Raw genomic sequence first — 26040 nt, forward strand, 5'->3', positions numbered from 1 at the left:
TGCATTCTTTATGGACAACAACTTCTTCTTGTCTACTTCTTCTAGTGTATATAATCCCTAATGAAAGGACGCATCAAGTATAATAAAAGAAGTTGTTATCCATAAAGAATCTTACTTTCTGGTGACTCGCCATACTTCTAAAATGCCCATTAAACAGATCATCTTTCTAAAGACACACAATGGGCCCTCAGCGTATCAGTAAATGAACCAGCCAAACAGAAGCCGTCGTTACACTTAAGTGCACACCCACACGCTATGACTGGGTTCGGTCTCCTAAGGGCTTCGTTTCGAGAGGAGTAAACCCAAGTACAAAATATTGCACTTTTGAATCGCAATCGTACACTTTTAAATTTGTTTATTTGTTTTTTACATGCAGCAATGTATATTATATCTCATGAATAAGTGATAATTGTGTTTTAATTATGTTTGATTTTTGAGTTGCATGTGACCTTTAAGGTTTAGCAAACATTATGTAGTGTTCCAGAATCAAAAGAAATTCAAATTTGTGTAATGGTATGACTTCGTTGGTCATGATCGTGAGAGCATGTAAGTTCCAAGTTCCAAATACAGTGATCAACATCTAAATAATAATAATGCTCAGTATGAAATGATTTTCCGAAAAACAAAGAAACATATAACATTTATTGACAAAATAAAATGAGTGTAAATTCAAAACATAATATGAAATATAAACGTAACAACAGATTCTATCAATTTCCTAGTGTAAAACAATTCAACAGATAAATGAAATAATTGAATGAATGTTCAGGAAGATATCAAATGATCACTACAAGGTGAAACTCTTAGTTTTGTAATCTGTTAAGACAGAAGCAATTGATGAAATAAAAATCAGGTGTCATACAATAATAAATATTCTCTGAATGATAGAAATAAAAAATACACAAATAAAAAACAAAATATGTAAAAGGGAATCACTCTATATATAGTATACGATTTTTAGCTGGATCCACCACACACGAATCAAGTCACAAAATAATGTGATAATATTGTTCCTCTGGACAATATGTATGCATGGTGTTACTGTTTGTACTAGTCTGGATTTGTTAGCTTGTTTTTTGTTTACCGCCACACTTAGCAATATTCAAGAGACTGCAGTCTCTAAATCTGGACAAGACATTCCAGTGATTGATATCATTAGGAGATGGAATACAATGACCTGTCGACCAAGTCAGCAAGTCTGACCTGATCCCATCACTTTTCTCCTACAACAATAATGGCTTGCTGAAGATCATTTCAGACCCAGATCTTCATGCATTTGTACTAGTCTGTACTTCTCTTGGTTTCTATACTACTAGCTTACTGTAAGTTAGTGGCTTGAAACAATGGAGAATGTAAGTCGGTACAAGAATGATGGGTTATTAAAAGTTAAACAGTGTGATGTCATGTCCACCTTACTGGGCATACACAGACTGTTGGGAAGTGGAATTGTGAGAGGAGTTGATGTAACGTGATCCAGGTGGAAAGAAGCGTGAGTTTGTATGCTGGAGTGTTGCTTAAAACAGTACCTGGGTGACTGCCTTCATTGTGACAAATAAAGAATGCATGATTAAGTACCACTGTCATTGTACAAACAAAAAAATAAAAAATTACCATTTTATATATAGCTAGCTCACGGAGACACAATGAATAGTTTAACATGGGTACCCTTCTGAGACTGACTCTGAGCCAGCCAGTCCTTGTTCCTTTCCAATTAATGCCATGCACCAAGCAGAGAAATAAGAAATACATTACTTAAGGTTAATTGGAACTATGCCACCAGGAGATTGAACCTCTGACCTTCCAATCTCAAGGCAGTCTCAATTAAATCAAAGGTGAAAACTTGTATGCGATACATCAATATGATGCATCAATATTGTTGCAGGAATGATCTTTGTGTTCCAAATGCAGAAATATTGATTGAACTATGAGAGGACACAGTTAAAATATAGATGTGTGGTGAAGTAAATGAGATTCATTCACTGTTCAGCACCATGTAAATCATTTACCCTTGACATCTTCAATACCAGACTCTGCACAACATTTTATGGTGGAGCAGTACATAAATACAAACTCTGACTAATGTGTCAATGCATTTCTATGCCGTACAGTTACAAAGCATTGACCTTTGTTCCATAAAGAAAATATATATATCCTATACATTGTGTTCAGCAAAAGTATACTATAATCTACAAGTTTTACTTTGATCCAGATCCTTCACAAGAAACCTTCGCATGTGTCATATGAGTAAGCACTAACCAACGTATGTATTGTCAATTTGTTTGTATGTAAACCATGATAAAAGTCGGAATGTCCCTGTTCAGGGCTTGAACTCCTTAGTAGATGCAAGCTGTTTTTTCTTGATAGACTGCCAAAGCCAGTCAGGGGTCACGACCTCGGCCTTGCTAACACCGGCTCTAATCTGGAATGGAAACCTACAAATGAGAGATGGGGAACATTATCGGTAATCTATTGTTTATCTCAGTTGACCACATGTAACAATCTCGGGGGGGGGGGGGGGGGGGAAGGAAATGTGAGAATGAAATATAGTGGATGTCAGGCTAGAAAATGCAGTTGTCAACTGTTAAGTATAGGAGAAAACACGCCTCCGAGGTTTTGATAGACAACGTAAAACCGGGGAAACTCCGCCCCTCGGGATTTCCAACCCCCTCCGGTTTAACACTGTCTACCAAAAACGAGGAGAAATGTTTTCTCTAACATATATACCATCAATGATGATTAATTACAATGTAGATGATCATTTAATGAAGCTACGTAACAATGCCAGAAGTGCAAGTAAAATCAATTTATTGACAGTAACTATAAGTAGATAATTTAACCCCAACACTTTCATTGTCCCGTTGACTGTGCGGTAGAGCGTCTGCCTATGGATGAGAGAACTCTGATTTCAATCCCGCTTCGGAAAACCTTTGCATTGCGAGTTGGACGATATTTTTCAGTTGATTTCAAACACTCATGTATAATTTGAATGTTAATGTTCATATAAAGTTAAGGAAAAGTAAAACCTGTCCCTCCAAAACAAAAAACCTCAAACGTGGTTGCTCTAGGAAAACAAGAGATGACCTAATATGCAGTGAGAAGCACACTTTAGGTATATATCAAAAAGTCAAGATACCAATATTTCAGTTACAATGTCATTCTAGACGTGCAGTGGGTTTTGCCACTATATTTCATTATAAACCTCTATGTTTGAAGGAGTGATGACATAGGTACTCTTAATAATTGACTTACCCTTCCTTTAGAAGAGACAATATGTGTAGCTAATCTCTTTCTGGACTCATCCAAAACTTCACCATCAAAACTAACAAGAGTTAAGGTAAAAAACAACAGAACAAAGCTGGAAATATAATCAGATTGAAGACATGTATATTTAATGTGCATTAAAATATCACATTTGCTTCTCCTTGTGTATGTCTTTATCTACCTACTGAAATTATAAGGCTTATACAAATGCAAGGTTTTACCTTGAACAACAAAACTTGGAGTCCATTGGTCTACAGACACCAACCAACTAATTTCAAGGGTCACGTAAAGTGATGAAATGAAATAATAGGCTGTAAAATGTTTAAACATACTTAAATAATAAGAACTTTACATTTCTTGTCACAAATTATGAACAATGAATATTTTTTCTGCGCTCATTCTATATTTTTACTCTTATTGGACACACATTTCTGTGTCATGCAAGGCCCTGCAAAGGTCATGCATAGACCAGAGTTCACTGACACTGCCATCATCTTAAACATCCTTTTTCATTAGCTCTCAAAAATACATGTCTCTTCTCCACCAGCAACAGGAACACTGTGGTCAAACCTGTAAAGAACTGACTCTGAAGTAAAGGATACTCTATAATATACTGCTTGAGCTCCTTAAATTTGTCTGTGGCTACTGGCAGGAATATCTTGCATCCTGTGAAAATTTTTGACATGGAGGGACTTGGGGACCTTGCTGTCTTGCACTGAAATACAATGTACATGAGGAATGACTTCTACGCTGAAACAGAATTGTAACCACTATGACAGCTCTTAAAGTCATGCAGAAAATGTCACACAGGTATACACACAGAGACTCACACCACATGCACACCTACATCAAATCATTTTCTTTCTGTTGGTATAAACTGGATTTCACCTTGGTGGTTATTTTTATCTTTACTATGTTTACTGCAAATTGACTGGAAAAGTTTTACAGTCAGTCAGTGAGCCAACGAGTTTAGTTTTATGCTGCTTTTAGCAATACTCCTGCAATGGGCTTCACATTATGTACCAGTAGTGGAAATCAAACCAGAGTCTTTGGTGTGATGAGCTAATGCTCTCACTACTTGGTTATCCTAGTGCCCCCTTTTCAGCAATGACTCATCACTGATTCAGCCATCTCTGGTTGAGACAAGAACAGATCAGACATTAAGGATTTATCAGCCCGCAATGAGAAATTAACGGACCATTCCACCTGGATGAGTGGATGGTGGCAGTCAGCTGAAGAACTGTTATGCCAAGAGAACATTAATCCCAGATGAGTGGGCATGGTAGCCCAAGTCTAAGGAAACAAGCAGTTGTATCTAAGGTGATGTAAACCCCAGTTGCAAATTTATTACATAAATTAAAAAGAAAACCAAAAACATGACCAGAAAATAGTAATAAAGAAATTGCCGATAAAAATATTCAAGAGAAGTCATGAAAGTCTGTACATAAAGACATTCCAGTGAACTGTATCTTGCAGACAATCTTAGCATCCTGAACTTGAAGGTCATCCAAATTGCACATTCCTCAGATGAAAGATGGTGTCAAATATGAAGAAAATCCAGTGACTGGTTCTTGAGGTATCGCACTGACAAGTTTCAAATGCAGGTTAACATGATGAAGTAATTAAAGTGGTGCTGTGACCTTCAAAATTACATGAAGATCACCAAAATCGATGGAGCCCTGTGCCTTCCATAGATGAAGCTTGAGTCAAATGTGAAGAAAATTCAGTGAACAGTTAAGCTTAAGCTTAAGTCGCAGGAAAATATGCTGAAATCTTCACAGTGATGCATAGACCTTGAAAATTCTGTGAAGGTCACCAAAACTGACTGGGTCCTGAACCGTCCCTAGACAAAGCTTGGTGTCACAAACTGCAAGGTGGGTTATATTTACAATATTCATCAAGCAAGCTTGGCTTTATGTCACTTATAACAAGATCAGAACAGAGGATGCCAGAAATGGGCTTCACATATTGTACCCATGGGGAATCAAAGCCAGGTCTTTAGTGTGACAAGAGGACGATGTGACCACTAAACTAACCCACTGCCCTAGATTTATCACAGGGGACAAAATGACCATGTATTTCTGGAGAGAAAAGGCATAATATATGAGCCATCGTATAATGAAATTTGAATTGTGTTTTTACATGTCCTAGTTACACATACAGATTTAGGAGACCACATAGCCATTTCTATAAAGTCAGTATGATACCCAGTTCCTGTGTCAGTACTATTCCTATATTAAATAGCTAAAGGTCTGGTCACCTTCTTAGATGGAATGGTCTGGCCTTCATCCTTTGCCTGTCTCTTGACTGGTGATTTCTTCTTGGAGATGCCCAAATCCATGTTGTCACTGCTACCACTTCTCCTTTGCTCTGCGACATGTTCAGTATTTTTCTTTGTCTTCTCCTTGGGATGAATGAGTAGAAATTTAAGTCATCATAACAAGGGAAAATAACACTGACAAAGGAGTATAAGAGACTGACAACATGGGAAGTATGTGAGTTTGACAACATGGGAAGTATGTGAGACTGACAACATGGGAAGTACAGGAGACTGACAACATGGGAAGTTCGGGAGAATGACAACATGGGAAGTATGGGAGGCTGACAACATCGGGAGTATGGGTGACTGACAACATGGGGAGTATGGGTGACTGACAATATAGGAAGTACAGGAGACTGACAACATGGGAAGTATGTGAGATTGGCAATATGGGAACACAGGACACAGACAATACTTAGCCTCATGATGTGCAAAATAAGGAACACTGCCAACATGAAAAAATTCCTTACCTTCATCTTCTTCTTCATGCCTGGCAGTCGGTGTAATGTCTTAGACTGAACCCTCTCCACCACATCCTTCAAGTCTTCAGATATCTGGAATGCTTCATAAGCATTAGGGTGAAGGCCGTCTAAACTGAGATTAAAGAGCAGGATCTCCAGACACTAATCAAACATGGCACTCTTATAACTATCCAAATAACTGAGGCAGCATAGCTACATCACAACCTTAATCCTGATCCTAATCTTGTTAATATATGGCATATATGTCTGAATTATCACATATCTCCAATATGATAAACACCCTTGATCCATATGAAGTTATGTCTTTGTTGTCGAATCATACAATGAAATTACACATTTTTTTCACAAGACATATAAGTGACAATATCAACTGTACTTGACTTCCATTGTCGTTTGTCATCTCTGGTACCATTTCATGATTTCCCTCGCTTGTCTTAATATTCATGGGGGTAGGGGGTAGCTAGTGGTTATAGTGTTCACCAAAGACCCAGATTCAATTCCCAACATGGGTACAATGTGTGAAGCCCCATATGTCATGAAATTGTTGGAATATCACTAAAATCGGGGTAAAACTCACGAACTTAGCATTCAATAAAATATCTTTTAAACTAAAGATTCTGTTTCAACCATCTACCAATTTCAGAAACTACATGGCATTCCTAAGGGAGTAAGTGAGTTAGTTTTATTTATTTCATGTCATTATGTTTGTGCAAATTTCAAGATATGTTATGGACAAATATATACATGTCTAGAATATGTGGTATGTCTAAATAAAGTGTCAGTCTCTAGCACCTTTTCATTGTGTTTTATGGCAGCTTATTTGTTTGCAAGATGTAGATATGAGAAGTAACAGGCAAATGAGGGAAGAATTAACCTACATAGTTTTTGCCTCTGCATTGATGCCAATGTTGTGTTTGATGAGGCGTACCACCATCATCAGATCATTGCTGGTACATCTGAAACAAACAAGCCCATCACATGACTAACAATAGAGATACGAAATTTTCTGAATAAAATTGATATTTCACACTTACCCTGATTCATGCTTATTATGCTTATCTCCTCCCTCAATGTGAAAACCATGGAACACTTGAAATCCTTTGAAGTTCCTGTCTTTCGCAGAAGACGTACAATTACACCCACCCACAAGAGGCCTCTGCTTTCCCCGCCAATATTGGTAACATGACCTCCCATGCTTGTCACTCTCTCCGAGTCATAAGCCCAACCCTAGAATTTACTGTGAAATCCAACATGCCATAGTGATGCGGTTGGAAAGGTCAACATAAATATAAAATATCAAATTTATTCAGAAAGTTACATATTCTTCCTTATCCTGACTCGTGCTTATTATGCGGATACAGTCCGATGGAATCGGAGGTGGATCAGGCCACAATTGGATTCTGCTGGGTGTCTTATATGTAAGTCAAGTATTTCTCCCTTCAGGAACTATAACAGTGATTTTTTGGTCCTGCAGTAGTATCAAATGAAAATAATGGTTTGTTAAACAACTTTTGTATTTTGTTGACAAAATTCTGCAGAGTTGGTGTGTCTTTCCTATTTACTTTGGTGTTATTATGAATCGTTTACGATTATTTGTTTTTGTGTTTGAGTGCAATTCATTGGGGAAATTATGACTCAAATGCACTGTACAAGTATCTTCATTACGAGTACAGGGTCCAAATCACCCATACTAGACTTTTAAAGACATGCTCATGGACTTTCAAGCATTTTACTCCACACAGTCTCTATACTACCAGTCATGTGATAAAAGGGTGAGTGTAACTCCGTGCCTTTGTGGAACCTTTAGCAGTATATCTGATTTGGTTATGATATCAAGTTTACCCTTGGCCATTGCTTTATGAAATAAACCTTTGGTCAGCCCTAACCTGTCACCCACTTTTGATCCTCCATTCATTTCTCTGGCCAAAAGCCAATATTTCCTGGTAGTTAACTATAATTGTGTTGAAGGTCTGTTTCCACTTTGTCCTATTAACCTTTTTTCTCTTCTTCACTGAAGAGGTGTTTAGGAGACTTTGTTCGAATCTCATTGTTTGTTTCATTCTGTTGTATTTACCAAACATTACTCTTCTGATATTTTGTTATCAATGAGTGTGGTTGAAATATAACGCCTCTATGGTGTTGAGCTTAGATTTGGATAGAATTCTGCAATCATTCTGTTTCAATGCTTTACATTGTAGTTTATGAGATACGTACTTAAGGGCCAATCCTGCCACCCCTACAACTCCATGTGTTATTTCAATGCCTGACACTACAGGTGCGGCAATGATAGTGGATAACAACCCTGCAACCATTGCACCTAATCCTATGCTGGTTGCCATCAAAGCAGTGTAGATGACATCCCTGGAATTAACAGCTCTGTGATACTTTGTTATGTAATTCACATGTATGTATGTCACATAATTGTTGTAACCTAAACCTGTCTATGGTTTCCAGTGTTTATACTACTTCTTCCATGACCATGAATATCAGCAGTAGTTAACACACAGTTACTAGACACATTATCAGCCAATACATCACTTGAGAGAACCTACGTATTTTGTCCTTAGCATGGCTTTGAACAGTAAACAGCACAAACTACATTCAGTATCAGACGAAGTCTTGCAAAGTTCACAGAGGAAGAACAAACAATTGTGCATGAAGGACATAATAATCAACCACTGACAGACTTAGCTTGCACTGGGAACACGATTTCATCAACTGAGAACTTAATCTCATATGGTGAAATATATGTCCAAAAACATGAAAAATATGTAAATTTTAACAAGAATTTCATATCATAAAGATAATTAATACAGACCAAAAGCCAAATATGACTCAATTTTGACTAAAGGACCAAAACATAAACAGAAATTATACGCTGTATTGGGACCCAAGATACCTCTAACCATCTCGTCAGTGAAGGAGAGAATGACAAGCATGGCAGGTCATGTGACCGATATTGGCTGGAAAACAGGGAGGCTACTGGTGGGTGAGTGTGTTTCATAAGAAAGGAACTTTCAAAAGTAGGGAATTCAAGTGTTCCAAGATCTTTGCATAGAGGGAGGAGATAACCACAATAAGTATGTGTCAGGATAAGGAAAAATAACCAATGTTGTTGAATGTCTGATGTATATGTTGCATCAAAATTTTAGTAGTAATGTCATAAAAATCGCATCATAGTCTGGTTCTAAACAAAAATCTGGATGACAAGCAGAGTTAACCTATTCTGCCTTGGATGTATATGGATTTTCGCTACAGCTAAAAATACCTGTTGACAAGTTTCTTCAGTACTGTTACTGGTTCAGGAGCAGTAGGCAACACATTCAGGAAGCCTTGCGTCTGAAACAAAAGACGTATAGAATAATATCAAGCTGAAAATTAAGTATACCGAATTCATCTGGTGTCTGTGTTGTAGCCATTGTACTCTCTCTTCTAGCCACTGGCAATTCAGGGGGTTCAACTTTCTTTTAAAGGCCACTTGCCACACGGCCAGGCCAATGAAGGAAGTGGAGCTGAATTATCTATTTATAGTAATTACTGTCATTAAATTGATTTTACTTGCACTTCAGTAATTGTTATGTAGCTTCATAAAATGATCATCTACACTGTAATTATCCATAATTGATGGTATATATGTTAGAGAACACACTTCTCCTCGGTTTGGTTCACACTTTAAAACTGTCCGGGTCAGGAAATCTGTCTCCCTCCAGTTTTCATTGTCTACCCAAACTGAGGAGAAGTGTTTTCTCCTACACATCCAACACTAACATGGGCTGAACATACACATTCATCCAGTTAATATTGGCTGAATGTCTAAACTTCTCTCTGAGTATACACATTCATTGTGCTAACATAGGATGAATATCCATATTTATCCACCAAACTCACCTATAAAGGGTCATCTCAGATGGTATCATATGGTTACACTATATAATCAGAGGTGTGTTTTGTAAATCCCCAGGATGTGAATTGTAAAGTGGGTTCCTTCCACAATCAGGTAGACATCTGCTGTGAGTTTCGATCATTTCTAAACCTAGAATGTTATTCAAGACTGATGTAACGTTCACTTGCTATCACTGATCATAAAATGTCACATTACTGAAAACATCCAGTATATAGTGGCAATAAATGGTTTCAAACCTGCAACCCTTCATTCTCTAACTTGGTGGTTTTATCCACTAGGCCACAAGGAATTCCTTTGAAGGATAAGATTGTTTGTCAGTATGAAATGTGTGTTCCTCACAAGACATATACTGCATACAGGTAGTGCATGCATGGCCTGTGCAAGGCAAGGTGTTGGTTGCCAGTCACATCCCAGTTGACACCAACTGTTCCATCATTTGCGGGCTGTTCCATCAATGTTGTTCTGCTCATGGCAAGTAAGTCGGAGAAACAACTCCTACACAGGTTTATTAAAGTTTGCAAACCCTGAGAGTCAGGAACATCCCTCTACACAGGGTTCACAAACCCTCATAATCGTGGTTTCTGCTATACATATCAGTCACTACCAGCTGATGTACGAAGTGTAAAGATATTTTCACTCACCTCTCGTAAGGACACGCTACTCTCCTCCAAGGGAGTCACAGTTTTGCTTTTCTCATAACACACCCTGATTATTTCCCACACCTCAGTCTGTACAAATGCACAATGATAACACTTAGTTACTTGTATACTGCACATGGTGTCATTCAGACATAAAAAACAAGGCGCCACACAGATCAGTACACACACAACATATATACAATACCAGTGTTTGCCCTAGACATGAAAATCTAGGAGTCTTCATGACTCCCTGGTGTCATGAAAGGGAGTCATAGGCATGTTGTTGGGATTCAACTTCAGTATAGAACGTTGATCAAGACATCAACTATGACTGTTTAATAACCAAAAACAATGTAAAGCAAGACAGGTATTTAATGAACAGTATTCAGATCTGAGCAGTTAACTGGAAAAGAATGAACTAAGCAGTTATAAACAACAAGCTTAGATTATCTGAACTTAGGGCCCACTAGCAGTGTACATCAAATACACAGATTTTCTGCATCAGAGCAAACACTGCAATACTTCCATGAGATAGCTGAATTGTAATTTTCTAAATAAAATTGATATTTTATACTTGTGACTCATGCTTACTCATGTTTACCTCCTTTCTCTGTTTGAAGGTAGTGAAACACTTGAAATCACTTTGAAGTTTCCTTCCTTTGAAGTGGACGTAAAATCACTCTCATGCATGGGTAGCCTCTCTGCTTTCCTGCCAAGTTCGGTCATGTGACCTGCCATGCTTGTCACTCTCTCCAGTATATATCCCTGATATGAGAATTTACTGTGAAATCAACATACCATGGTGGGGCGGTTGGGAGGGCATGAGTCAGACAAGTATAAAATGTCAGTAATATTCAGAAAATTACATGTTTTTCCTTATCCTGACTCATGCTTATTATGCTTACAGAATCCAATGGGATTGGAGGTGAGTCACGCCATGATTGGAGTCCGCGGGCTGTCAACTATATCATCCAGTATTTCCCCCCTTCAGGATTTATAACAATGATTTACTGGTCATGTTTTTCCAATATTCAACCGTTACTTGGGGGGGACCACAACCAGTCAGACTTCCCTTCATGTGAAGTGACTGCTGACTTGACCGTGGGGATACATCGATCAGTTTGCATTCTGCTAGTGTCTAACTTTATGTTAAAATATTCTTATCAACACAAGTTACAACCCTTCACATGTACAAATCTCTTCATTACAAGTACATAGTCATAATCACAGACTTTTAAAGACATTTGCATGGACTCTCAACCATTCTGTCTTAGTCTCTACAGATCATGTGATAAAATAGTCAGTGTAACTCAGTGCTTTTGTGGAACTGTTAGTTGGTGTGCTACAACATGTGGCCCAAGCTGGTGAATGCCTGAGACGTCCTCTGTGGCTATGTCTCTGAGGCAGTGGTTAGCAAACAGTCAAACACTGTGTTTGATTTCCAAAGCAGCCCAACATTAGAGTTGTAAGCGAGCAATTTCTGTGTAAAGCGAGAGTAGATGCCAAGGTTCTTATTTCAAGGGGATTTGAAGTGGAGGTTCAAGTCCTCCCACTTTGTAGGCTCTCAGTTCAACAGCTCTCATCCATACTAAGACAGTAAACCTTGATATTTCTGTAGGTGTCTCAGTTGATAAGGGGACGAACAGGCGTTTGAATTTTCCTTGTTTTTGTTTTTTGGAGATATCTTTTCAGCATTCTGACTAGGCATATTGATCTGGTGTTGATCCTTGCTTGTTTATGTAGAACGCAACAGGGGAGTTGTCGGTGCAGATGGTTTGTTCCTCAATACCGGCAACGAATGTCATGCTGCGGTTATTACAGCTTTCTTCTTAAGTCTTTCATCTCTATCTGATCCGAACTGGTGAGGTGAGTATGCAGGAACTGATGTAACGGGAGTAGTTGTAGTCGTCCCCTTCTGGTCAGATCCTGCACTGAGGTGAGTAGACCAAAAGGACACTGCCACTGTCATTGTGGTAACGGAGAAAGAAGTGCTTGTTCAATCATATCCTGAATCTTGTTCCAGTGGTCCTCCAGGACTATGATGCATTTCAACAGTGTCATGAATCAAGTCCTTGTGGAATTGTAGATCTTGTTGCAGCTCCGGCTCTGATTTTTGTAGATTCACAAGCAATCTGGGCTGAGTGAGTAGCCTGAGGTGAAGTCCAAATGCAGTCTGAGTTGACTTATACCGTGCAGAACTTGAATGCTGTCGTCCAGGTGAAAAACATTGTGAGGCCCTCAATAATGTAGGTAGGTTACGATGAGCTTGGCTACCCAAGTAAACAACCCAGGGGCCAATGATATTCAAAACGGAAGGATGTTGCACTGGAAATGGTGACTGTTGAATAAAAAGTGCAGATTTTCCTGGATTCCAGATGTACTGGGATGCGTAGAAACGCATCTTGTAGATTGACGCTTGCAAGGAAATCCGCTACATGGATGAGATGCCTGAGATGTGGTAGATGGATCATTCTCACCCTTTTTGGTTTTAGCAGATAATCCTTGTTGAATTTTTTCACGTTGTTGATGAGTAGAAACTTTTCTTTAGAGATTTTCTTAGTACAAAAACATTTGGGAAGTAAAATCTGTGTGAGACATGCTGCAGATGTAGTTCCTCAACTGCACCTTTCTCCTGTAGATATGATATTGCTTTGGCAAGTTTGTCCACTTGATCCAATGCGCTCAAAAAGAGCTCTGGGGCCCTTGTGAGCAGTGGTGATGCCTGTACTGGGATCTTGTGACCTTCTTGTAGGATGTGCATGATGTCGTCGTCGTTGAGGATGCCCCAATACTTCCAGTAGCTTCGCAGATAATTACCCACTTGAGATGGTTTACGAGAACAGCTTGAGGTCGAAGACTCCAATTGTTTGGAACCTGATCTTCAGCCCTTTCCTCCTCTAGTGCCCCTTGAAGGATGTCCTTTCCCAAGGGTGCTCGCCTTGACAGTTGCTGGACTTCTTGTCTCTCACTCTCTGTACTCCGGCTTTGTTGGAGTAGCGTTGCAATGTCTGCTTGATGACAGTGGACCGAGAGTTTTGATGGATTAATAATCATAACTTCTCTATGATTCTTTGTAACGGGCTTAGCAATGTCCTTGATTCTTCTGTCAAAAACTGCAGGTGCCGATCAGGAAGCCCGTAGTAGCAGCTTGATAAAGCTGTTGCCCCAAGATTTTTCTGATAATAAGACTTTTTGACGAAGGTCCAAAACATCAGACCCAGAGGCCAGATGTTCCAATAAAAATTGTTGATCCTTCTTCTGAGTGATGAGGGAAAACAGGATCATCGTATCTTCTTCAGTCTCTGGGTTGCAAAACCATAATATGAGAGCCTGGTTGATGTCACATGAGCATGTAAGAAGGTTCGTTGAGTGGTAGTATCCAGCATATATGTCTGTAGCGCTCAGGGGATGCAGGTGAATCATAGTAGCTGGAGCGTGATGCTTCGGGTGTGCACTTACCAAATGGTGTCTCTTTTAGACTGCATCAAGATGATACAGCGGATGGTAATGACTCCCATGAATGAGAATGTTCAAACAATGCATCCTCTTCATCTGAAAAAGCTGTACCACCTGCTGACCCTTCGCACAGGGCTACAGTTGCAGACAATGATTGATAAAGTTCCTCTCCATAAAGTTCATCATGTGTGCAGTGAACTGCTGTATGGAGAGGCCTGTACTGAAAGGCTGCGGCGAATGCAGATACTGTAGATGAGCAGATGATGCCTGTGTTGAAGGTAGACTCTCTGTAGACTGAAGTGTTGGTCTGAAGACAGTCGATGAAGGTCTAACAGTCGCTCAACGTTGAGATGACTATCTGTATCTCAGGAAGTAGTAGCAGAGGCTCATCGTGGATATCCCTCTCATCTAAAGGAATGATGTCGTTGTTAGTGGTTTCAGAAAAGATTTTGCAGCTGAAACCTTAGTATTGGAGGACACAGATGACATCAGGTCTGAAGACAGCCTCTTCTGAGACTTGGACATAGCATCCTTGCTATCAAGACCCTGCCCCCAGGGTAAAATCAGGTAATTCACAACGTAATTTATCCTTAGCAGGTCTTTGAACAGGAAACAAGTACAAACTAAATTCTACATCATAAAGATTATTAGTACATACTGAAAACCGAATGCAACTATAATTGTATTAAAGAACGAATAAACTCAATTTTTGGGGTACTCTTTTACCACTGCATATGAAAGACTTCTGGTTAGTCATAAAGGGAACACCATTTTTTTTTCAAAAAAAACCTTTTTGTTAATTAATACCCGGCGCTCAAAAGTTGCTGAAAAGCTGTCTGCTTCTCTCTCGCCCACAAACGAAACCACAGACAAGTTACATAACTCTGTCGCCAGAGTCCTGCAGTGATGTCATAGAAGGAACGATTTTCAGTTAGTTGTATAGAAATGTGTAGGAACCTTGTCATTTTGCTGATTTCTCGACGTCACCAAGGACATGCCGAATTGATGTGTTGCCATCAATTGCTTCCTGGGGTCAGGTGATGGTGTTACTATGCACAGATTTCCACCTGACCCTGTAGTTTGTGCTTAAATTGGTTGTTTGTGTGTGCGATGCGAGCGTTGTGGAAGCCTGTGGTATATACTAAATCAGATGGTTCGCCCCCTACCACGCTTCCAGGATAGAAAATGGAGTTCAAGTTTCATCAAGTTTATAAAATCAAGACTGCTTACTACACATTGCTGACCAAAAGGTTTTTGCATGAATATAGCACTTTCTTCCTCAGAAACAAGGTTGTGGTCGAAGTGAAAATATTATCGTAAGTAATATTATGCTCAGCATCAAGTGAATGATGACAAATAATGTGTACGTTTTTACCACCTAACAGGGTTTACAACCTAGTGATACCAAGTGATTTTGACAGAATCGTCTATGAAAACAAGGGTTGAAACACAGAACCTAGGCAAAGCAGGAGACAAAACTAAACAAAACTAAATGATAGTAGATTGTGAGAACATATAGCTTTCATTTTTCACAACAGCTGGCGAGATTTCAGGTTTGTACAAACCTGTAAATGAAATAGTTTACCCTCTGAAATGTAGATGAATTCTGCATAGACCCTCATATCTATACCTACTATTACGTCATGGCGACATGCCACTCTGATTGGTTGAAATTTTATTTGCGGATGAGAATTGTGCACTGTTGTCAAAAAGGTCGATTTAAGGTAATTAAAGATAGAAATGAGCAGTTTTAATGATGCGGTTTCATTCATAACGATGTCATTGAGCGATTTATGTATTTGCACCCCCTAGAGTGTGTGTGATCTTTAAAGGACTGAAATAATAACAGAAATTCAACCCTGTATCATGACCCAAGATGTCTCCAACCGTCTTGTCAGGTGATGAAGGAGACACAGGCATGGCAGGTTATGTGACCGATACTGGCATGAAAACAGGGACACTACCCGTGGGTGAGTATGATTGTACGTCCACTTCAAAAGATGGGAACTTTAAAGGGATTTCAAGTGTTCCACTATCTTCGCATAGAAAGAGAAGATAAGCTCAATAAACATGAGTCTGAATAAACATATGCAGAGGAAGCTGTATAATCTGATATCTGAATTATCCATCAATCAGTGAATTCTGACATATCTTTTGGATCACAGCAGTGTTCTTCTATAGCATCTTCAGTTAACCATTGATAATCTCTGGATAAACACTGGTAATCATAATACAAATATGACATATATAATACAACAACAGTACACTTTCAAAACTATGTATGATACTACCATGAATGACACATTTACAAAAATAATGTAACTCTTATGATAAAACTGATATTTCATACTAATCCTGAATATCAAGACACACTTTAAAAATATAGATCATACAACTGTGGCTCCCTCTAAAAATATGGATGATATTAAATATTAAAGATATCTCCAGAATCAGGGATACCTAACATTTATCCTGAAAGTTTCAATAAGGTATCACAAAGAACAGTGAATAATTTTCAACCGCTGTGCATATCTGTATCAAGTAGAATATATATTTGATATAATTGTTCTTCTAGCTCCTTTTCTGTCAAGTACTGAACAAGCTGAAACTTGGACACTAATCTTAGCTAGTCCTTTCTGTCCAACACTGAATACAACATGATACACATACCTGTGCTAGATCCTCCTCCATTGCCTTTTGACTTGTACCAAATATCTGCAGACAATTATATTCGTAAACATTGGTTTCAGTTTCATTGAAAGTACAATTTATGTTCTTTAGTTATATACTGACCTGAACTCAGCATCATACAGACATAGAAATTTTAAGGTGAGGAAGGTGTGATTATGTATGAAGGTTCCAATGTGACTTCAGCAGTTTTGTTTGCTTCTGGTCCTCAGTTTTCCACATGGTGATCTGTTGATAATCATGTCTTGAGCTGACAACTATCTCACAGACAAAGACATGCGTGATATAAGTCTGAGTTTGATCAGCCAATCCTGTTGTACAAACATGAGCTGCTGAAGATAACGTCTAACTTAACAGGTTCAAAATGTGGAGAGAGGCCATGTTTAGGTTCACAGCCTTTGGGCAAACTTTGCCATGTCACCTTTCACATTTACCAGGAAATCACATACAATGACAAGTTATTTTGAGACAAAATAGAATTTTGTTGAATTATTAGGTGATTACATACATTTGGAAAAAGTATTGCAACACCAGAATAGTTGTAGGCTGGAATGTCTTCCATCTTGTTAATTCAGTTGTTGTAAGACATAATGCATATGTTTCCATCTCCTCCAGCTGCTGTATCGCCCAAACACATTTATGCATGAAAAATGTATAAAAAAGTGCTAGTGAAATTTTTGTACCCAGAACCATATAAAAAGACACTTTCCAAACTGAATCAGTTTAGTACCAAATTCAAGGAGCACAACATTTTTTGACACACAAGGGAAGCAAATGGGTCTTCCACAATTGCTGGCTGCAAAGTGATTTGTAGGAGCGCCTGAGAAGGCAGCACACTCAAAATAGGTCGTGACACTTTTGACAATTTCACCAGTTTATACTACAACCAGATTACTAGAATTCAACTTGGCATGGATGCCTATCTCATCATAGTGAACAGTTAAATATGACTTTAAAGATGATTGAAGAAAAGAAATCATGATGTATATTTGGATTTACTTGCTTCAAATATATGTAAACAATGGACTAACTTCATTGAGCGAATGTAAGCTTACAGGGACAATAACAATGCCCAGCCACAGAGAACAAAAGACTGGAGTTAACAGCTACCCCACCTCACCACTTGTCTACTCAAGAGACAAGCTTTGTGAGATCAGCTCCCATTGTCTCAACACAAGTTGTGTAATCCAAACTGTTACTGAAGAATTCAATGTGTCTGTTAACCAGCTGAGAAAGAAACGTAGACACAAGACAAGGAAAGGCAAACAAGCAGGGAAGTCAATTCATCAAAGACCTCAAGTTAAATCTGTCTCTAATTAAAAAAAATGTTAACTGAAAGTATGTTTGGAATGCAAGGAGTGCTCAAAATAAAACAACTGATCAATGCGACCTTTTACATGAGAGAGATTTAGACATACTTTACATCACAGAATCTTGGATAAAGGACAAGGGTGATGAGGTCATCAAAGCAGAATTAACACCGACTGGCTACACTATAATTAAACAAACCTAGGCAATCTGATCACATGGGCGGAGGAAACACGGTTGTTTTCAAATCACACATTAAGCTAAAAGTTAATCCTCAGATGATGAACTTTCTGTCTTTTGAATTTTGGAAACAGCTTTGAAACATATCAATAACCTGCGTATTATCTGTGTGTAGAAACCCCCCTTCGTCAACTAATAATAAACTGATAGCCTCCTAATTTCAAGATGATTTTGAAAATTTTGTTCAACTTCTGAGCAGCAAAACAAATGAAATTACCATTCTGGGTGATATGAACATCCAGTTTGATGATTCGTCAAAGCCTTACAGGAATAAACTTGTCACATTCCTGGACTCAATTGGACTTGTCCAAATTGTGCCAGTGCCAACCCACAAATGTGGACATATTCTAGACTGGGTAATCGTGAGAGACATAAACAAAGAACTCAATCAAGAAGTGACTGTTGAAGACCTACAAATGTCAGACCATTTCCCAGTGTTTCTCTCTTTCAACAAGGAAAGGCAAACAAGACAGAAATCAATGAAAACATGTTGAAACTTCTGCAATGTGGACACTGACAAACTGAAAAAGGATATTCGGCACTCTCCACTCTGTGAGGTGAAACCGGAGACTGTCACAGAACTAGCAGATCTATACAACAGAGTCTTATCAGAGCTTCTAGACAAACACGCACCTCTTAGAACCAAGATTATATCTGTGAAACCAAGCTAGCCATGGTACACAGAGGATATTAAGTAAAAAAAAAACAAAGGAGAATGCTATGGAAAAGGACAGGCGTGGAAATACACTGCCAGATTCATGTCTCACAGAGGAACATGGTGAATCATTCCATGAGATGGGCTGAGACTGAGTAACTTAACACCAAGGTGGTTGATGCTGAGGCCAACCCTAAACAGCTACACCGACTCGCCTCCAGATTGTGTAACAAGTCCTTTGATACCAACCTACCTGAGGACCAATCTCCTCAAGAAGCTACTGAGAATTTTGCAAAATTCTTCAGAGAGAAAATCAAGAGTATTCACAGCAAATTAGTAACTTTGGCTTCAATGCTAGATGACAGTACATCCACTCCAGGTAACCAGTGTGATGAATCTACTTCAGCTACTTCAGTTATTTTGATGAAATACAACCTTTCTCAACCGATGAAATCACAATGAGAAAGTTGCTAGGCTGTTTGTCTGTTACATCTCACCAAATTGCCTGAAAAGTGTCATTAAAAAATCTAATACAGCTCCAGGGCCTTTTGGCATTCGAAACTAGTATTGGAAACTGTTTCCCTGCATCCAAACACCGTTACTTCACTGTTTTAATTCCCTTGTGGACACAGTCGATGTTCCTCTATGGTTCTGCAAAGGTCGCATGATACTCCTTCCCAACAAAGGAGACTTGACTGATCCCCAAAACTTCCACCCTATCACGTGTTTGAATACTCAATACAAATTATTCACTGGATGTTTGACAAACATTGTGTCATCTTACTGCTCTTCCAGTAAGATCATTTACAGAGAGCAGAAGGGGGTCAAAAGATTTTGGAAGAGGCTAAAACGTATCACCACAACTTCTCCATGTGCTGGGCAGACTACATACAAAAAGGCATACGACTCTGTTCCACACGAATGGATTCTGAAGTCTCTTCGGTGTATTGACCTGAGCAACTACTTGATTTACTCAAGTCTTTAATGAGTTGCTGGTCGACTCATCTTCAGATGTACTCACAACAGCAGGTGCAGACTTCGGAACTTATTCCAATCAGACGGGGAATATTTCAGGGAGACTCCTTCAGTCCTTTTTTGTCTGTCTTTAAATCCTTTTAGGTTTCTGCTCAATAGGGAGGAGGGTTACCATCCCGGACCTCCTAAGCACAGATCCCCAACACCTCTTACTTATCTCCTCTACATGGATGACATTGAGCTCCTTGCCAAAGGAGATACCAATCTGAAAGAACAGGTTCTCCTTGTTGAGTCTTTTTCTAATGATATTGGCATGACATTTGGACATGACAAATGAAATACTCTTCATTTGAAATGTGGCAAGGTAACTAATGATGCATCGGTAAGGTAACAAGGGGGAAACAGACGTCACCTGTAGAACATCAGCCGCCTAAGTCATCAAAACTGATGTTACAGCCGACACTATTCTTTCAGGCCCCACCAGAACACAGCTTTAGTGCGTTGTCACCAACATCGGCAAGTACGCCTAAACAGACAGCAGCTACCGCAAGTCCAGGTACTGACAGAACTATTACACCAAATGCTGATAAAACACCCCTGTTACTGTCTACCTCAGTGTTCCAATTCATCAATGATGCATCAACAGATGTATTAACATTGAAACTCTCTAGTGCGTTAATGCTGCCTCAGTTACAAGAGAAATTTCAGCAAGCATTTATGAAGATCACTGCTGATCTCATAACTGAGCATTTTAAATCTGTTGTGCAACCTCTCCAAGCCGAAATCTCTAAACTAAAAGGCGAGATTGAACCCTTCAAAGCAGAGATTGTAATGCTTAGAAAAGAAGTTATGCAGAAAACGGATGATTCAGAACAGTATAGCAAAAGGAATTCGGTCACAATTGCAGGCATAACTGAAAACGAGGAAGAAAATACAGACGAACTGGTAATAGAAGTGCTGAAAACTGTGCACCCGCACATCCGTATCTCAGACATTGACTGGAGTCACCGAATCGGCAGGAAACATTCGGAGAAAAGACAAGATATCATAGTCAAGTTTGTGTCTTACTGGGATAAACAACAAGTAATTATCAACATGTCAAAACTGAGAACAAAATATCCCAATGTGTACATAAATGAAGATCTTACACAACAGAGGGCAAACTTTTCAAGTGCACAAGAGACTTGATGAAAAGACATAAGATTGAGGCGACATGGACACGCGATGGACGAATTTACATCTACAGCCGGAGGGAGCAACTCATGTGATCTCATGCGAGTCCGACCTGGTCAATTATAAATAGAACTTAATAGATCACCTTGATAATATGTGACTGTACTAAATCTATTATCCACTCAATAGTATATATCCTGTAAGTAGACACATTGTAAATATGTATATGTGAAACTGTTGATCTCCACAATGATGATTTAATGTCTCATGTTGATTTAATGTCTCATGTTCCTTGTTCTGTGTGTCATTGGCTGTTGGATAGTTTTTTGTATTGTTATGAATCCCTTGATACTTAGATTCCTCCTCTCTAACTCTATCATACTGTGCAAGCTTTTTTCTTCTGCCTTTATCGGATCCATTCTTCAACTATTATCAGCTATCTGTGAAAGTGTACTTATCCGCATTCGTTCTATCAACCCAAAATATGTTGTGATCACACTCAAGTTTAACATTTGTTCACGACAACACGAAATAACAGTGCAATGTTTGTTTAATCACATGTCATATTTTCATCTAATTTTATCTGAGTATATACTATTCTCCCTGTACTTACATGGGTAATGATATTATGCAACACCGTGTGGTGATTGGAGTCTTTAATTGTGTAAACTTTAGAATACAGGTTAGATTCAAGAGCGTCCTTTACGTGTATCGTTCGCTTGATAATGTAACGCTCTTTGTACGTGAATTGAGGTTAATGTTTGAGATCTTCTGTAACGATTGGAAAGCATGCACAATGTTTCTTACTGTCTGTTGTCTTCAGTCACAAGCTGGTAATGTTAACGTAATCTTTGTGTTACTATTGTTATTATTGATTGCTGGGGACGTGCAACCCAACCCAGGGCCACTGACCCCTGACAACACTGTCGCTGACCGTTCATTGTCTATTTTCCACCTAAATACTAGAAGTGTACGTAACAAGCTTTCCTATTTGAGTGAATTCTTCTCAGATCACAACATTGTTTGTTTCATGGAAACGCACTTGGACGACAGTATTAAAACTGAAACGCTAATCTGGGAAAACTTCCACGAGCCAGTACTCAAAGACAGAAATATGTTTGGGGGTGGTTTATTAGTTTATGTTAATAAAAGTCTGTTTTTTAAGAGAATTCCAGAACTTGAAAATATCTATGATGAAACAATTTGGATACAGATATATTTACCACAAAATTCGCTGCTACTATGTACAGTATACCGACCAGAGTATAATTCATTGGACTTTTGGACTAATTTGATGAGGGAATCCCGAAAAAGAGACCGATTACGGAGAAAGGCCAAGAAAACAAAAAAAGAAAGCGATAAAAAAGCTTATAAACACCAGAGAAATAGAGCAAACAACATGAAATGCTATGCGAAAGAAAACTTTTATTCCAATATTAATGGCCTACTATTGGAATTATACTCTGAAAATAAATCTTCAAATTGGAAATAATTACATTATATTGTTTAAAAACTCGGGTCTACTTCCCATATTCCCCCTCTCAAGCAGAATATTGATGATGAATTTCCAATGCTATTTTCTGAGCTGGAAAAAGCTGAAAAGCTTAATACATATTTCGAATCAATATGTTGTTTGAATGATAAAGATGTACCATTACCACATTTTCCATCAAGGACCGATATGCAGTTAGAGAAAATAGTAATTTCTGAGAAGGAAATATCTGATGTTATAAAAAGTTTACAGCTAAATAAAGCTTCAGGGCCTGATAGAATAAGCCATAAATTATTAAAGAACACCATTGATTCCCTACCTAAACCCCTGTGTTTATTGTTTTACCTATCATTGCAATATAGTGTGTATCCAAACAAAGGGAAAAGTGCATATGTCATGCCACTGTATAAGAAAGGTGATCACTCTATTGTTTCCAATTATAGACCTATTTCTCTTATAAGTTGTATAGGAAAACTGTTTGAAAGAGTGGTATATAAACACTTGTATAACTATTTTCATGTTAACAAACTTTTATACAAGTATTAATCACTTTCAAGCAGGTCACTCAACTGTCCATCAATTTATTGAACTTTACCATCATATTTGTACATCCCTTGACAGCAAAGAAAAATATTGTATGATATTTTGCGATGTATCCAAAGCTTTTGATCGTGTGTGGTACAAAGGGCTTGTTCGTAAATTAGAGATGTATGGTATCGGAGGCCAGCTTTTATAATGGATATCGAGTTATATAAGTGATCGTAGTCAACATGTCTTCGTAAACGGAGCTATATCCAAGCCCAGGTATTTAACAGCTGGTATCCCCTTTGGAAAATCATCGAAAAGTACTGAAGAAATTGAAACTTCTGTCAATGCCAATTTAAACATATTATACAACTGGAGCAAAAACTGGTTGGTCTCATATAATCCTGGAAAAACCGAAGCAGTGTTGCTTTCCATGATTGATGAAACTGAACAAATGAAATTATTTTTTGACGGGAAGCAAATCAATTTGGTAAACAATCATAAACATCTCGGAGTAACATTTTGAGGCAAACGGCAAATGGTCTTGTCACACTAATCAAATTATTAAGTCGTGCTCAAAAATGATATCATCGATGCGGTAACTGAAATACTTACTTAACAGATATACAATCGACACTATCTATAAGATATCACACCACACTTTGAATATGCTTGTGAATTGTGGGATGGTTGTACTGTACAACAGAAACAAAACTTAGAGAAACTTCAGTTAGAAGCTCCCAGAATAGTAACGGGTCTACCTAGATATACCTCACGGCAAATACCTCTGTATTGAGACAGGATGGGAAAATCTTGATGAATGAAGAAAAAGAAGAAAACTTTGTCTATTCTATAAAAATCAAAATAATTTGGCCCCTGTATACTTAAAAGATGTTACTCCAGATAGTGTGGGGTCAAGATCTAATTATAACCTTAGGGACGCTAACAATAAAATCGTCCCTTCTGCAAGACTAAGACTTTCGTTTGATTCCTTTTTTCCATCAACTGTAAGAATGTGGAATAATATTCCTGAGACCAAAAGAAATCGACCTTCATTGCAAAGTGCGAGCAACCTGTAGCTCCATCATATTACTCGTTTGGAATTAGAAAACTTAATATTATACACACAAAGTTGAGATTTATGTCTAGTCAGCTAAATTATGATCTGTATCGTTTCAAAATGAAAGATTCTGCCTCTTGTTACTGTGGCAATGTTTGTGAAAATGTTCATCACTTCCTATTGGAGTGTAAATTGTATAACATTCAAAGAGAGATATTAATGTTAAATGTAAAAAGTACTGTAAAACAAGATTCTCCAATCACACTGTCATTGATGTTATATGGAAGTCCTGATATGACCACTGAACAGAATGAATACGTTTTTAAATGTGTGCAAACCTACATTCAACAATCAAAACGTTTTGTGTGATTACATAAATTGCATTCCTTCCTCTCTTTCATTTTCCTGCCTCTTCTCTCTATTCTTTTCTAAGATGTATAAAATTAAAAATGTACATATGTAAATAGTAGGGAGCGGGTATTTTAAGTTGGATAACTTGTCCCCTATCCCGTTCACATTCGTGAATAAAATATGTTTAAAACCAAACAAGGGGGAGGAATTATTGAGCATCTTGTGGAAGATCAGGCCTACACCTATCTTGGAATGCAAGTTTGAGACAAGCTCCAGAATGCCCAGATTCAAGATAAACTTTGGGCCGAGTATAAATCTTGTTTAAACAAAATCTGGAGTTCAGAGCTAAATGCTCGAAACAAAGTCAAAGCCACCATTACTTTTGCTGTGCCAGTCCTCTCGTATTCTTTTGGTGTAGCTGATTGGACAAAACAAGACATCCAGAGTCTTGACCGCCTGACCAGAAGGATCATGTCAGATAACAGAGCACACCACCCTCATTCCTCTCTTAATCGTTTATATATGCCAATCAATTCTGGAGGTCAGGGTTTGATTAATGCAGAGGCTCTTCTTGATAGAATTTTTTTAATGTACTTTTGCACATATTTGTTTATCGGATGATCCTCTGATGATGCATGTGAAGACTCATGATGAAAGCAAGGAATTCCACAGCTATTTTAAGCGTGCCAAGGATGTTGGACACAATCTGAAATTTGAGGTTGATTTTGTTGATGGCAATGTAATGCTGGACGGTGCAGCATTGGGAGTAAACCAGGTGAAGTCCTTCACCAAGTCTGCCCAGAGTCAGTAATATGTGGAGATGCTGTCAGAGAAGCCATTGCATTGTGTGTACATGCGGTGTGTGGAACAGAATAGCAAATCCAACCGACGCCTTTGCCTGGATGAGGTCAGCTGGTCTCAAATGTGAACCTGAAGGTTTTCTTTTCGCTGCTCAGGACCAGTCACTTCCCACTCGCAATTGCCAGAATGTTCTTAATCAAAATGTTCACATGAAATGTCAACTGTGCAATGAATTCACAGAGACTGTCAAACACCTGGTCAGTGGAGGCCCTTCCTTGGCACAAACAGCATATCTTAAAAGACACGATGGCATGGCCCGTTGCTTTTACTATCATCTCCGCCATGCCTGTGGCTTTGACTCTGAGGTCCATCCATGGTATGACCCTGAACATCCTGGAAAATGATGCTTTCAAACGTCTATGGAATAGGCCAATATACAGCCTGAGATGAATTCCAGCAAACAAACCTGATCTTGTCCTTTTTGATAAAGCCAATGGAATTATTTATATCATTGAATTTTCTGTCCCTTTTGACAGCAATGTGATTGGCAAGATTCAGGAAAAGCATGATAGATATGCAGACCTCGCCTTTGAAATATCTCGCTTGCATCCCAAGTACACTGTCGTCAGGCTCCCCATTGTTCTTGGCACCCTTGGTTTGGTACCTCCTGATCTCTTGGTGCAGATCAGGAGAGTGCCCGGGTTCTCCAAC

At 38.5% G+C, this 26040-nt stretch overlaps 1 protein-coding gene across 2 annotated transcripts in view; it reads right to left on the minus strand.

The window, feature by feature from the left end:
- Positions 1-628: 628 nt before the first annotated feature.
- The window catches only part of LOC137268860 (DNA ligase 3-like), a 41822-nt gene continuing 16410 nt past the window's right edge, over positions 629-26040 (minus strand). For both annotated transcript variants that reach the window (XM_067803437.1, XM_067803438.1), the window contains exons 5-13: positions 16732-16776; positions 10609-10695; positions 9332-9402; positions 6942-7019; positions 6052-6175; positions 5522-5665; positions 3864-3976; positions 3250-3319; positions 629-2419 (exon numbers count right to left, since the gene is read on the minus strand). In XM_067803437.1, coding sequence (XP_067659538.1) covers positions 2318-2419; positions 3250-3319; positions 3864-3976; positions 5522-5665; positions 6052-6175; positions 6942-7019; positions 9332-9402; positions 10609-10695; positions 16732-16776 — 834 coding nt within the window. In that variant the 3' untranslated portion in view covers positions 629-2317. The remainder of the gene's footprint in view (positions 2420-3249; positions 3320-3863; positions 3977-5521; positions 5666-6051; positions 6176-6941; positions 7020-9331; positions 9403-10608; positions 10696-16731; positions 16777-26040) is intronic.

The sequence above is a fragment of the Haliotis asinina genome, chromosome 16 (assembly GCF_037392515.1).
Source record: "Haliotis asinina isolate JCU_RB_2024 chromosome 16, JCU_Hal_asi_v2, whole genome shotgun sequence".
Taxonomy (NCBI): Eukaryota; Metazoa; Mollusca; class Gastropoda; order Lepetellida; family Haliotidae; genus Haliotis; species Haliotis asinina.